At 45.6% G+C, this 15,889-nt stretch overlaps 1 protein-coding gene across 2 annotated transcripts in view; it reads right to left on the reverse strand.

Moving 5' to 3' along the window:
* The window catches only part of LOC116980724 (superoxide dismutase [Cu-Zn]-like), a 48,785-nt gene extending 37,792 nt beyond the window's left edge, over positions 1 to 10,993 (reverse strand). For both annotated transcript variants that reach the window (XM_033033226.1, XM_033033225.1), the window contains exon 1: positions 10,847 to 10,993. In XM_033033226.1, coding sequence (XP_032889117.1) covers positions 10,847 to 10,912 — 66 coding nt within the window. In that variant the 5' untranslated portion in view covers positions 10,913 to 10,993. The remainder of the gene's footprint in view (positions 1 to 10,846) is intronic.
* Between the last annotated feature and the right edge of the window lie 4,896 nt (positions 10,994 to 15,889).

A 15,889-nucleotide genomic window follows, 5' to 3' on the forward strand; every position in this document is an offset into this window, starting at 1 on the left:
ATCATTAAAGAAATTCCACATTCAGGGAATTCAGGCACAATGAGGAATGCATTTCTGTTTAACTTGCAGAGTACATTAAACAAAGAACATTCATTTCATTAAATGTTCACTAAGTGTACATTGAACCAAAATATGAGATTCTGGACAGTCATCCTTATCTTTGATTGAATAATCTCAAACTATCCTCTGACCCAAATCCAAAGGCCACAAGGTTACAGGTGGTTAAGCAGTACAATTCTGCTACCGATAGCCAACAGTGCCTTTGTAAAGACAATTCTGAGCTACCAGATCTGCTCCAAGTACATCCCACTTTGCACGATAATGGGGTCAAGGAAAGAGCGTTCACGTCGCAGCCCTGTTTTCACCAATCTTTCCACCACCACGCACAAGAAGCGCAGGACAGATACCATTGTATGCAAATGCCGAGAGGTGTGTTCAGCTCTGGCTCAACAACTTTTAATCTTGTGTGTGGACTTGATAAGAACAACGATAATGCCACACATGGAGCATCTGTGAGATTCATCAGTGATCGTGATATCAGATCACCCTTGATGATGGACATCGTCTCTCACCCATAATTATTTGTGCCTTCTTCCAAATGTTATACAGAATAATGACACATCAGCTGAGAATGATGAGCAAATGGTGTGTAAGTTTTCTTGCTCATGTTTGACAAATGCCCAAGACTTCATGGTGTCACTTTTAAGATGGCGGATGTGCGGGAGTGGGCGCCGTCTGTGTATGGCAGCCTGCCCGCAGTCCGTCTCTTCACCTTTTTTTTATTTTAAATCCTGTCCAAAATGTTAGTGGAGGTCTTTTATGTGGTGGGTGGGGTGGGGAAGGGGGAAACTTTAATTCTTAGTCCCCTACCTGGTCGGAGAGGCAGCATCCCTCCGAGCTGCTTCTTCGCCCCGTCCTCGCGGCCTACCATCGAGAATGGAGCGGCGTTTCCTGTCGGGACCGGCCGGGACTACAGCTTCGGCGGCGGCGCAGCGCAAGGACACCATCACGGAGCGGAGCCACGGAGCGGGCGATGCCTTGCCGGGTCGCCGTGCGGTATGCTCCGGAGCGCTGTGGCCGTCGATCCAAACATCGCGGAGCTGGGGCTGCGGGCGTCTGGCCGCGGGCGGCGCTGGATTTGGAGCACCGCGGAGCCTGGGATCGAGTTCGCCGAGGTCGGAGCTCCAACCGGCGCGGCATGAAGTCTACGAGTGCCCCGGTCTCCGGGGAGGAAGTAGCCGCTCCAGACTTTCCAAGCCGCTTGATGAATTGTTTCACCCGACGCCAGTGTTCCATCTTCACGGCAAGAGGGCCCTGAAAATCATCGGACTGGCTGCAAGGCCACAAATGGGCCCCGACCTCGGGTGTTTCAGAGGAAGAGGACTTAACTTTCTGCTGCCTTTCCCCACAGTGGACATTTTTGATTCTGCTGTGGGGGGATGTTTGTGTTGAACTCTATAATGTGTTGTGTCCATTTTCTTTCTTTATTTATTTTTAACCTTTTTCTATGGTTTGTATGTAAATTTATTATTTAATTTATGTAAAGCACTTTGGTGTCAATGCAAGTTGACTTAAAATGTGCTATATAAATAAAGCAATAATGTTGTGAATTCCCAGAGCTGCTCCTCAGCTTTTATATAACTGCAACCCCTTGGTAGGTCTGTTTAATCTGTTTAATTTTTTCCATTACAAATCTCAAATTGTGGAGTACAGAGGCAAATAAATAAATAAATGGGTATTTGTCCCAAGCATTATGGAGTGCACTTGTATCCATGCATACAAAACATCTACCCAAAACAAAAATACGTCAATTTCTGATTCAAGAGTCGTTTTCCATATTCATAATTAGCTCATATTTTATAAATAATTTGTGCATTAAAACAAAACTTCCAATTAATTAAGTTTACACATGAACAAATTACACATAAATAGAGTAGAATAGCTTTAATTAAAAGTGTAACATTAATTCCCCTGATGTGGACTTCAAAATGCCAAGAAGTGCATCAGGTCCAATTTCCCCAAGAACTGGATCTCAAAACTCTAAATCAAATCTCAAACATTTGAAAGTTTTATTTATAGATCTCTTTCCTACAGGTGAATTTATTATGGGGAACAAGGAAATGGCAGACAAGTTGAACAGATACATTGGTTCTGTCTTCACTAAGAAAGACACAAATAAATCTCCCAGATGTACTAGGGGACAGAGAACCTAAGGTGACAGAGGAACTGAAGGAAATTCACATTAGTCAGGAAATGGTGTTGGGTAGACTGATGGGACTGAAGACTGATAAATCCCCAGGGCCTGATGGTCTGCATACCAGGGTACTCAAGGAGGTTGCTCTAGAAATCATGGATTGGTGATCATTTCCCAATGTTCTATAGATTCTGGATTGGGTCCTGTGGATTGGAGGGTAGTTAATGTTATCCCACTTTTAAGAAAGGAGGGAGAGAGAAAACAGGGAATTATAAACCAGTTAGCCTGACATCGGTGGTGGGGAAGATGCTGGAGTCGATTATTAAAGACTAGACTAAGTGTGATCCGTTGGGTCCCATGCTCACCACAACGCAATATTCCACCTCTCAACCTATTCCAATATTGGTGGCCAGTGGGGGTTGGGCTTTCTGGAGCGCTAGTATGGGTGTTGTGGGCCAAAGGGACTGGTTTACAGAGGGCTAGTATGGATATGGTGGGCCAAGGGGACTGGTTTCCAGAGGGCTAGTATGGATATGGTGGGCCGAATGGACTTGGGCTGGCAGCTCAGTCACTCAGGCCTGGCGGGCTGGCAGCTCAGTCACTCAGGCCTGGTGGGCTGGCAGCTCAGTCATTCAGGTCTGGAGGGGTGGCAGCTCAGTCACTCAGGCCTGGAGGAGTGGCAGCTCAGGCCTGGAGGGGTGGCAGCTCAGTCACTCAGGCCTGATGGACTGGCAGCTCAGAAACTGCCAGAAATTCTGCCCAAAACAGGCGAGAGACTGAGAGAGAAGGGGGAGAGGGTGGAGAATCAATTTTAGACATTTTCATCGTTTTCTGCAGATCACCAATGAAGGAGGAAAGTCTATCTTGGCCAGGATAGACTTAGAGGGTTCCAATGAAGGGAGAGAGAGAAATACTGGGGTGAGGTTTAATACTTGCAGGGGGAATACTTACTGATGGGCCGAAGGGACTCCTCCGGGGCTAGTACAGGCCTGATGGGCCGAAGAGACTTAAAAAAAATGAATGTAATCTCAGTGAAAGACAATTTTCCTGGACTTTTCCACGCCTGGCACGGGCCTTTAGGGCCAAAATGCTCATCCTGGGCTAATACGGGCATTTTGTGCAAAAGGGACTGGTTTCTCGGCTAATAGGGGCCCTGTGGGCCGAAATTAGTGGTTTCAGGCAGGCCAAACAACTCATTTCATTTCATTTCCATATTGCATTTCCATTTCAAGCACAGGGCAAGCCAAACAACTCATGGCATTGTCATTTCACGCCAATTTTGCATTGCAGTCTCAAGCACAGGGCGGGCCAAACAACTCATGGCATTGTCATTTCACTTCCATTTTGCATTGCAGTTCCAAGCACAGGGCGGGCCAAACAACTCATGGCATTGTCATTTCACTTCCATTTTTCATTGCAGTCCCAAGCACAGGGCAGGCCAAACAACTCATGGCATTGTCATTTCATTTCCATTTTGCATTGCAGTCTCAAGCACAGGGCAGGGCAAACAACTCATTGCATTGTCATGAAGGGCTAACAAATGATTTATTGCAAGTACATTGCAGACTCACAGTTCAGTTGATTCACAGATTAGAATGACAATCGTGGCCTCTCCCATATGATCTTGCAGTGACTGACTTACGTCCAGGCATCCGGAGTTTTATAATCCTGCCCCCCCAGGAAGGGGCGTTACGTTCATCGCGGTGATTGACAGGCAACAGGACCAATCAGCTGATCTCAAGTTTTTTGTTTTTTTTTAAACTCATAACTTTTTTATTTTTCATCGATGGGAAAAATCCTCGGGGCCTGCTCAATGGAAGAGGACTGTAAGATGGCCAAAAATCAGTGACATTTCTAAAACCAATTTACAGCACAGACAGGAAGTGGTCAAGATGAGACTTTTAATTATATAGATGTAATAGCGGCGCATTTGGATAGCAGTAACAGGATTGATCCAAATCAGCAAGTATTTACAAAGGGGAAATCATGCTTGACGAATCTTCTGGAATTTTTTGAGGATGTAACAAGTAAAGTGGACATGGGAGAACCAGTAGATGTAGTGTACCTGGACTATCAGAAAGCCTTTGATAAGGCCCCACAGATTAGTGGGCACAATTAGAGCACATGGTATTGGGGGTAGGGTACTGACATAGATAGAAAATTGGTTGGCAGACAGGGAACAAAGAGTAGGGATTAACGGGTCCCTTTCAGAATGGCAATAAACAATAGGTGCAGATGTAGGCCATTTGACCCTTCAAGCCAGCACCGCCATTCAATGTGATCATGGCTGATCATCATCAATCAGTACCCTGCTCATGCCTTCTCCTCATATCCCTTGACTCCGCTATCTTCAAGAGCTCTATCGAGCTCTCTTTTGAAAGTATCGAGAGGACCGGCCTCCACCGCCCTCTGAGGCAGAGAATTCCACACTCACAACTCTCTGTGTGGAAAGTGTTTCCTCATCTCAGGTCTAAATGGCTTACCCCTTATTCTTAAACTGTGGCCCCTGGTTCTGGACTTCCCCAACACCGGGAACACGTTTCCTGCCTCTAGCCAAACCCTTAATAATCTTATATGTTTCAATAAGATGCCCTCTCATCCTTCTAACTTCCAGAGTATACAAGCCCAGCCAATCCATTCTCTCAGCATATGACAGTCCCGCCATCCCGGGAATTAACCTTGTGAACCTACGTTGTACTCTGTCAATTCCAAGAGTACTTCCTCAAATTTGGAGACCAATACTCCAGGTGTGGTCTCACTAGGGCCCTGTACAACTGCAGAAGGACCTCTTTGCTGCTATACTCAACTCCTCTTGTTATGAAAGGCAGGTATAAGGCAGTGACTTGTGGGGTGCCGCAAGGCTCAGTGCTGGTACCACAGCTATTTACAATATACAATAATGATTTAGATTAAGGAAAAGTGCCATTAGCAAAATTGCATATGATACAAAGTTGGGTGGAAGTGTGAATTGTGCAGAGGACGCTATGAGGATGCAGGGTGACTTGGACAGGTTGGGTGAGTGGGCAGATACATGTCATATGCTGTATAATATGGATAAATGTGAGGTTATCTACTTTGGTGGCAAGAACAGGAAGGCAGATTATCTGAATGGTGTAAGAAAGAACTGCAGAAGTTAGATACAAAATGCTGGAGTAACTCAGCGGGTGAGGCAGCATATCTGGAGAGAAGGAATGGGCGACGTTTCAGGTCGAGACGCTTCTTCAGACTGATCTCGGGGGAGGGATAAAGATAGAATGCAGTCAGAGACAGTAAGACTAACGGGAGAACTGGGAAGGGGAAGGGGATGGAGAGAGAAAGCAATGGCTATCTGAAGTTAGTGGAGTCAATGTTCATACCGCTGGGATGTAAACTACCCAAGCAAAATATGAGGTGCTGTTCCTCCAATTTGCGCTGGGCCTCACTCTGACAATGGAAGAGGCCCAGGACAAAAAGGTCAGATTGGGAATGGGAGGGGGAGTTGAAGTACTCCCGGGAGATCAGGTGGGTTAACACGGCCTGAGTGGAGGTGTTCAGTGAAACGATCGCCGAGCCTGCTCTTGGTCTCGCCGATGTAGAGAAGTTGACACCTGGAACAGCGGATGGAAGGCGAGGACAAGGGGGACTCTGTACTTGTTACGAATAGGGGGGATGGGGAGTAAGAGCGGAGCGTTGGGATATCGAGGAGACCCTAGTGAGAGCCTCATCTATAATGGAAGAGGGGAACCCCCGTTTACTAAAGAATGAGGGCATCTCTGATGCCTTGGTATGGAACACCTCATCCTGGGCGCAGATGCGGCGTAAACGGCGGAATTGGGAGTAAGGAGGTAGTCAAGATAGCTATGGGAGCCAGTAGGTTTGTAGTAGATGCTGGTCAATAGTCTGTGATGTAGACGGTGAGATCTAGAAACGGTGGGTCCAAGTGAATTTGAGTGCAGGATGGAAATTAGTGGTGAAGTTAATGAAGTCAGCGAGTTCTGCATGGGTGCAGGAGTTAGCACGAATGCAGTCATCAATGTAGCGGAGGTAGAGTTCGGGGATCCCTAGTGCACGTCTGGAACAGGGATTGTTCGACATACCGTACAAAGAGGTAGGCATAGCTAGGGTCCATGCGAGTCCCCAGAGCTACGCCTTGGATTTGGAAGAAGTGGGAGGAGTCGAAGGAGAAGTTGTTGAGGGTAAGGACCAGGGTATTGGTAGGCGGAGAGTATTGGTAGATGGAAATTAGCTGGTACTGCGGTCAAGGAAGAAACAGAGGGCTTTAAGACCCTCCTGGTGGGGGAAGGAGGTGCAGAGTAACTGAACATCCATAGTAAAGATGAGGGAGTGGGAGCCTGGAAAATGGAAGTCATTGAGAAGACGATGAGCGTGTGAGGTGTCTTGAAAATAGGTAGGGAGGGATTGGACCAGGGGGGTGGGGGATAATATGGAGTCGAGGTATGTGGAAATTAATTCGGTGGGACATGAACAAGCAGAAACAATGGGTCTGCCAGGACAGTTCTTTGTGCTTTTGGGGGAGAAGATAAAATCAGGCCGTGCAAGGCTGGGGAAGGATAAGTTTGGAGGCTTTAGAGGGCATAGAGCCGGAAGTGATGAAATCAGTAATGGTGCTCGTCTGTGGGGTCATGGTCCTACGATAAGTAGGAGGTGTCTGACAGTTGTCGCCTGGCCTCATTCCGGCAGAGGTCAGCGCGCCAGACTACCAGGGAACCTCCCTTGTCGATGGGTTTGATTATCCAGTCGGGGTTGCTGCAGAGTGAACGGAGGGCTGTTCATTCGGGGGGGGGGGGGAGGGGGGAGAACTTAGAATGAGTAAGGGGAGTGGAAAATTTGAGGTGGTTGATGTCCCGCCGGCAGTTGGAAATGAAAAGGTCTAAAGAAGGTAGAGGGCCATCCGGAGGAGTCCAGAAGGAGGGGGTCTATTGGAGACGGGAGAAGGGGTCATCACTGGGTGGTGAGGACTACTTACCACAGAAAAAGGCTCAAAGGCGGAGGCGACGGAAGAAGAGCTCTACATCATGGCGGACCCGGAACTCGTTGAGGTGCTGGCGGAGGGGAACAAAGGTGAAGCCTCTGCTGGGGACAGACCGTTCTGTATCAGAAAGGGGGTGGTCCGGAAGGATGGTGAACACATGGTGAGGGTGGGGGTTGGGGTCGGAGGAACGCAGGTGACTAGATGGAGGCGATGTCTGGTGGGGGGGGGGGGGGGGAGATGTTGGGTATTCAGAGAGGGGGGGTGGGAGAGGCATGAGGACTATTGTATGGGTGGGAGTAGCTGCGGTCACCTGGCTAAAAGGGGAAGGGGAAGACCCAGTGGAACCCCCACTGAGGTTCCCTGTAGGAGGGGGGTAGCTATAAGACCCAGCACAGTCAGGCCCCGTGGTGTGGGAGTCTGCATCGTGGAGACTGTGGGCCCGGTGCTCAGGTAAGGCGACGGCTGCGGCCCGCTGGTGGGAAGTGGAGTGGCGAGGGTCGGCAGAGTCGCTGAGAGGCCCGCAGGGAGTGGTCCAGGTCAGCGGTCGAAGCATCGGTAGTTCCAGTCAGCAGATAGTGGGAAGGCTGCGAGGGTCAGCGTCATTGGTGAGGCGGTATGGGTCTGAATGGTATCAGGTTAGGAAAAGGGGAAGTGCAATGAGACCTAGGTGTCCTTGTTCATCAGTTACTGAAAGTAAACATGCAGGTAAGGCAGGCAGTGAAGAAAGCTAATGGCATGTTGGCCTTCATAAAAAGAGTTGAATATAGTTCAGCAGTTGTACAGGGCCCTGGTGAGACCACACCTGGAGTATTGTGTGCAGTTTTGGTATCCTAACTTGAGGAAGGACATTCTTGCTATTGAAGGAGTGCAGCATAGGTTCACGAGGTTAATTCCTGGGATGGCGGGACTGTCATTTGATGAACGAATGGAGCGACTGGGCTTGTATTCACTGGAATTTAGAAGGATAAGAGGTTATCTGATAGAAGCATATAAATTTATTAAGGGATTGGACACGCTAGATACAGGAAACATGTTCCTGATGTTGGGAGAGTCCAGAACCAGGGGCCACATTTTAAGAATAAGGGGTAGGCCATTTAGAACTGAGATGAGGATAAAACTTTTCACACAGAGTTGTGAATTTGTGGAATTCTCTGCCTCAGAAGGCAATGGAGGCCGAGTCACTGGATGCATTCAAAAGAGAGTTAGATAGAGCTCTTAGGGCTAGCAGAATCAAGGGGTATGGGGTGAAGGCAGGAACGGGGTACTGATTGTGGATGATCAGCCATGATCACATTGAATGGCGGTGCTGGCTGGAAGAGCCGAATGGCCAACTCCTACATCTATTGTCTATGTATCTATGTATCCAACTTTAACAATGTACAAAAATTGTTATTGGCATCTTTAAGACTTGCAAACACACAGCGGGTTTCTGCTTAGGAAACTCTTAAACAATAATAAAATAGGTTTTGATTTGAGAAGCGAATGTTGGCTACACCACAAGCAAATGAGGTCCCTTTAACCACACAGTAGAGCAGAAAAAATGTGCTTTTAACATGCTACTCAAACAAGAGCACAATCTAGATTTTTACCACACAGTTCTGATGAATTATACTCCAGTCTTTCAGGAGAGGTTTGAACATAAAACCAAAATCTTCACTGATATTTTCCGTGTTACACAATTTGTTATTGCTTCTGCTGTAAACACAAACTAATAAGATGTGCTGACATTTTATGCATATAAAAGGTCATTTGCTATCATTATTTTTCTTTCAGGAGATCCGTAAAGAAAAAAAATAGTTTGTTATTGAGTAAGGCACATTTTTTATGTATTCAACTGCTCGCAACGCAATTATCAAAAATTGGCACATGTCCAAAAGAACATAGTTCAAAAGTATTGCGTGATTTCAAATAAATTATTGCTGCCGTTCTTAAGCAAAAATCTGATATGCTCTGGCATAGTTCTAGAAATCAAGTTTCTTTTCAGCTACTCCACACAAAGGTTACCAAAACGTTGCTAATTATGTTCCTTCCTGTTTATAGATATTAATTTCTCATATGACTTACGCAGCATGACTAAGCAAAACAAGTCAAAACATCTGGTGAACAAGATCAAAATTAAACAGCAACTTTAATCAGAAAAATGTACAGCAAAGAGGGTGCTATTTTGCCAATTGCTGCTAATCCCACCTTCCAGTATGTAATCAGTAGCTCTATTTGCTTGGGTTATTTAAGTACACATCTAGTGGCTATCTAAACATAATGTAAATCTCTGCCTTCTCTACCCATTATGCAATACGTTCCAAATCTCTCTTGATGATTTCCCACACCACTACACCCCCCCAATCCACAGCGCTCGCATCACCAATCCGCTGCCAATTACTTTTAATTTATACCCCTTGGATTTTGACCAAGGGAAATGGGCTAAATATTAAGCATCTACTTAGGCCCCACAATAAATCTCCACTCAGTCTGTTCTAAAATTTCTTCACAGTTATAGCTTTCTAGTCCAGGCAACATCTATTTAAAGTTAATCTGCACCCTTTACCTGAAAGTACTGATTGTATCACAATATTGTGACAGGCTAGGACACTGCACAAGCTGCAACTTAATTAATCTTACATACATTTCTAGCATTACAACTCTGCCCTTGTAAAGACTATCTCAACAAATGAACATGGCATTCCAGCTTGTTGGTCAGTCAGATTGTGGACATCAAGGCCTACGTTCCTCCCCGATATCTTGAATCAACCCACACAACCCCGATTCTACATCAACAACAGAACACGCAGTGGACCACTTCTTCAACAAACATGGCACATTAAAAATATATATATTAATGCATTTTTTTTCCTTTTTACTGTCTTGCAGAATGTTGTAATTTAAGTATGTTTTCTGTGTGTTTATTCGTCAATATGCCTCCAATGCTGCTGCAAGAATATCATTACATTTGTATCACACTGTATTTATGAGTATGAAAAACATAATTTGACTATTCTATTAATTGTAACTTAAGAAAGCAAAGCAGGCATAGGCATTTCACGCCAGCTCCACAATTCATGGCTAAACCTCTAAGCCTATAGTACCTCGCCAGTTTATGCAACAGACCAAACTAATCATCTGTTCCTGTATTCTATAGCTTTCTTCTTCACTGTAAATCAAACAGCCAAGTTTTATGTCATCTGTAAACCAGTTTCGACCAGACAATAAAACAAGGCCTATGTGACTCTACTCAACGCAGCCTTCCAGTACACAACACCCGTCTACCATTACTGCTTGATCTGACAATTATTTCCAACATTTTCTGTTTACACATCGACTTTTGCTACATGCCAGGTAGCCTATTTGGGATTCAAACAGTTATCGCGTCTTGATCCTGTCGGCTCTTTCTTTCGACCAGTATGTCGTCTGCTTCTGTCAAGAATCTCTGTTGGTTCTAACATGGCTCTCAATAAATCAAAAGAGGTGAACCTGGACGCAAGACTGGCTCTTTTGAGCTTTATTGGCGCTGCTGTCAGTCGCTCCGGTTGCAGGCCGCCCTCCAGCACCATGTGCTGCTTGCTGTCAGGCCGGCGGGCAGCTTCGGAGTCCATGCATTGAACGACAACCGCCGATCGCACCGGCTGCAGAAGAAAAAAACGCGGGGGCACTAACTCCCTCATCGTTCGACTGCTGTTACTTACAGCTTGCTCAAAGTTAACGGTCCCAACGACCTCGCCGGGCCCACGCAGCACACAGACAGCTTTCATAGCGACGAGCGACTTTCACCCACACGGCAGCAAACAACTCCGCTCCTTTCGGCACCGGGCGATATGTGCGCACGCGCTTCACCCTCCCCAACCGCCAATTAACGCGCAAGCGTATTGGATGGTGTACATCAAAGATCCTATAGCAGAGCAAGATAGACCACTCCTCCGAAATCCAATGGACTGACGTGTAGTACGTGACGGAACGTCACGGCCGCCATTTCTTAATGCGACACGCGACTTCCGGTATGCCACCCGCTGTGATCCAAAGCAAAGATTATAGAGCTCCTCTATAATCTTTGATCCAAAGCAAAGATCCTCAAGTATCTTGTAGCGGGAACAGCCCCCTCCTTTGCGTAATTTCCCTTGCATTGTATTGTGCAGTTTCCCTTGTATTGCTTTAACACACACTGCACAAAATTAAATTTAACGTATAGGGTGATTTCACGAAAGGTCACTGGAGCGTAAATCCCCACTCACGTGACCGAAATTTTTAACTGGGGGATAAGCGTCACTTCCGGTACATGTTAGTGAATGGGAAAACACGCACTTTCACACCCGTTAAAAACATCGAAAACGGCCCGTTTTTGAGCTGCAATTTACGGAGCCAGTCGGGGTGACCGTGAGGAACAGCTACCTAAATTTACAGTCCAAAAAAAAAGATAGAAACTAAGGTAAATACAAGAGGGAGCTGAAGGTGTAAAAAAGGCGGAAGTTGATTGCGGACTTTTTTCTTGGAGATTTAAAGATCCAAAATATCGGGAATTATCGCGTTTGCTCGCTGCATTTCATCAAAAGTGGCATTATTGACTTTGTTATCTTTATTCATTTGTTATATGAAAAGTATTAAAAGTTAGAAACCCGTCAGTAAAATTGCAAAATCGCCCATGGTTCTCAGGTGGGTTTTAACATGCAAAATGAACACGCCTCTGAAGCTACATTCACCATTTAAATAATCGTAAGCTTGCATCTCAGTAAAATTGATTTCCAAACGCATTGAGAGTTTACGATTATTTAAATGGTAAATGGAGAGGAAAGAGTATGGAAGGGAAAGGCTTTTCAGAATCATAATCAGATTTTGTTTGCCAAGTATGTTTTGCAACATACGAGGAATTTCATTGGCCAGGTCAGTCATACAATTAAAAGCAACAGCACTCAAAAACACATTTTAATACGGACATTCACCACAGTGACTCCTACACATTCCTCACTGTGATGGAAGGCGAAATAAAGTTCAAGTCCCTTCCTTTTGTTCTTCCTCGGTCGGGGGCCTCAAGCCCCCCGTTCAAACTCCGTTCAATGGTGAACTCCTCTTGGTCTCCAGGCCTATAGTGCTGCACAAATCACTGCACCACATGCATCTATTTATTCCCTTTTCAAATGGTTCATGCAGCTGGATATTAACTTGCCGACATGGAAAGAGATGCAGTGAGCATTCAATAGTTCAGACTTCTGGGTGAATTAAGGGGCTGCTTGATGGGCTGAGGGTAATCGAGATTGTCTGATTGTCATTCTTTTGGAAGAACTGATGGAAGTTCTTATGGAAAAGCTGATGAATTGACTACGGGATGAGCTGGTGGGCTCGAGGATTGCTGGATGAGTGTTCTAGAAACATAGAAAATAGGTGCAGGAGGAGGCCATTTGGCCCTTCGAGCCAGCACCGCCATTCATTGTGATCATGGCTGATCAGCCCCAATCGATAACCCGTGCCTGCCTTCTCCCCATATCCCTTGATTCCACTAGCCCCTAGAGATCTATCTAACTCTCTCTTAAATCCACCCAGTGATTTGGCCTCCACTGCCCTCTGTGGCAGGGAATTCCACAAATTCACAACTCTCTGGGTGAAAAAGTTTTTTCTCACCTCAGTCTTAAATGGCCTCCCCTTTGTTCTAAGACTGTGGCCCCTGGTTCTGGACTCGCCCAACATTGGGAACATTTTTCCTGTATCTAGCTTGTTCAGTCCTTTTATTCATTTATATGTTTCTATAAGATCCCCTTGCATCTAACAAGAGTGTTTTATTGTCATGTAGAACAATTTCCTACATCTAGCTTGTCCCAGATAGAACAATTAAATTCTTACTTTCAGCAGCACAACAGAATCTGTAAACATAGTACACTGTAAACAATATGATAAGAATCCCCCTCATCCTTCTAAACTCCAGTGAATACAAGCCTAGTCTTTTAAATATTTCCTCATATGACAGTTCTGTTAGGTTATTTGATGGTTAGGACAGGTTTAGAGGGGTATGGGCCAAATGCAGGCATGTGGGACTAGTGTAGATGGGACATGTTGGCCAGCGTGGGCAAGTTGAGCTGAAGGGCCTGCTTCTACGCTGTGAGTCTCTATTACTAGGTGATCTGTTGAGGCTGGTGGTATGCCATGAGGAACAATGGGCATGGACCTTTGTAAACCACCACCTGGTTGAGTCTCCTTGAGTCACCATCGGCATTGATAACATCAGTCAGGGGTTGATGATCTGCAAAAATCAAGTTGGTCTCATTCTTGTTCTCTCATGCGATACAGGCAGCAGCTCTGAACTGCCTGTGTTTGCCCTCTTGGCTGTCTTGTCAAATTACGCTGGAGATTAGAGTCACCTCTGAAACAAACAGTGCCTTGTGATCCACAGGGGAAAAAATAAAATCTAAATGCAGAACAATGGATGGTTTAAATCAAAGAAAATGATACAAAGAGGCCATTAGAGCAATACCGATCTAGGAAACTGAGAGTAGATTTTACAATGCATTTAAACCTCTCCCATTTTTATGAGATGCATTCCTGGAATATGTAGGAAGTTTATTGTAACCTAGTGCCCTAGTGGATTAAGGGCGGCATGGTGGTGCAGCGGTAAAGTTGCTGCCTTACAGTGGGTGCTGTCTGTACGGAGTTGGTAGGTTCTCTCCGTGACTGAATGGGTGTTCTCCGAGATCTTCGGTTTCCTCCCACACTCCAAAGACATACAGGTTTGTAGGCTTGGTATAAGTGTAAATTGTCCCTATTGTGTGTATGATGGTGTTAGTGTGCGGGGATCGCTGGTCACTGCGGACGCGGTGGGCCAAAGGGCCTGTTTCCGCGCTGTATCTCTGTAAGAAATAGAAGCAAGAATAAGCCATCTAAGTTCACACCACCATCAGTAAGATTATTGTTGATCCTGCACCTCAACACCTTATTCCCACATTCTCTCCATTATCCTTCATCCTTTTCGTATTTGAAAAAAAATATCTCTCCTTTCAAGGACTCGACTTCCACCATCTCACGCGATCAAGAATTCCAAGATTCCCAGCCCTTGAGTGAAGAAACTGCTCCTTGTCTCATTACTAAATATCATTACCCATATTCTGAGACTTTGGCCCTCGTTCTAGATCACCAGACCAGCCGCAATCTCCACCCACGAGTCCAATCTAAACAGAGATAGACACAAAATGCTCAGTGGGTCAGGCAGCATCTCTGGAGAAAAGGAATAGGTGACGTTGCAGGTCGGAAGCCTTCTTCAGACTGCGTTCTGACACTTCTTCTTCTTCTTCTTGCGTATGGCGTGCACAGCCTAAAGTTGTAGGACAACTTGTTCTATTTGATCTTATTTGACTGTGCACACCAGGTTGATTGCATTTGTCGAAACAGGGCGGACCATGTGAAGGTTGCAATCTCCCACCCCGCATTAGTTTTGTGCAGTTAACAAATCACAATTTCACACAATGTACATAAGAGGGCAGTTATTTGACAAATACTCTGCAGTTCGGTACAGGAGATCTTGTCGACGAGTATTCTGGACCCACTGTTGACATCTGAAATTACAGGAGATATCATTTAGGATTAACTAATAAGAAAAAAGATGATCATAACTACATGCCTGAACAATGGATGATATATCACTTAAATGCAATTGTTTTCAGTTGTGTGGAGAGACCTGTATATTGAAGATGCTTTTTGCCTCTAATATGTCAATTTACCTTAAATGTAGAAGAGCTTATTAAAATCTTCTTACAAAGACCATTAAGTATTTTCTTTCTATCCTCTTTTGGACCCAAGGCATAGCAGAGCTGCCAACTCTCACGAAGAGGTAAGGGAGGGAGAGAGGTAAGGGAGGGAGAGAGGGAAGGGAGGGAGATCGAGAGAAGAGAGGGAGAGAGAGAGAGATCGAGAGAAGAGAGGGAGAGAGAGATCGAGAGAAGAGAGGGGAGACAGATAGATCGAGAGAAGAGAGGGGAGCGAGAGATCGAGAGAAGAGAGGGGAGAGAGAGATCGAGAGAAGAGAGGGGAGAGAGAGATCGAGAGAAGAGAGGGAGAAGGGGGGAGAGTGAGATGGGTGGAGAGTGAGAAGGGGGAGAGGGAGAAGGGGAAAAGGGGGGAGAGGGAGAAGGGGGGAGAGGGAGAAGGGGGACAGGGAGAAGGGGGAGAGGGAGTGGAACAATAGCACATTATAACGTGCAGCCATCCCATTCCGACCAAAGATTATAGAGCAGAGCTCCTCTCGTATCTTTGATTGCGGCCGCCGCCGCCGAACCCCCCGGCCCACCATTGCACCCAAAGATGATAGAGCAGAGTTGTATAATATTTGATTGCACCCTTCTTCACGGCGGGCTTGTGATCTTTGCTTGTGATGTCTCGACAATTCGAGGGATATAACGGGTAACAGCCGCCGCATTCTCGGACTTGAATCTGAGCTCGAAAAATCTCGTGGTCACTGGGCCCAATGTGTCCCGCGGGCCATATTTTGGAGACCAATCCCTTACAAGAACAAAACCAAAAACGTACAGAAGTGTTAAAATTGTCTTTATTATTATGGTAAGTAAAGATCTATTAAAAATAAGTCTAATAACTTTCTAATGTACCGACAAACCTAGTTTCCCAATGGCCGTTGATGGGAGAACAGAAAATAACATTTTCATGACAGAATATAGACTGAAAATAATAATAATATTTTCTCACCTTTCTTTTTTATTGGGGAACCTAAAGAATGACAGGTCTGGTCATTTAGATTT

The sequence above is a fragment of the Amblyraja radiata genome, chromosome 14 (genome assembly GCF_010909765.2).
Source record: "Amblyraja radiata isolate CabotCenter1 chromosome 14, sAmbRad1.1.pri, whole genome shotgun sequence".
Taxonomy (NCBI): domain Eukaryota; kingdom Metazoa; phylum Chordata; class Chondrichthyes; order Rajiformes; family Rajidae; genus Amblyraja; species Amblyraja radiata.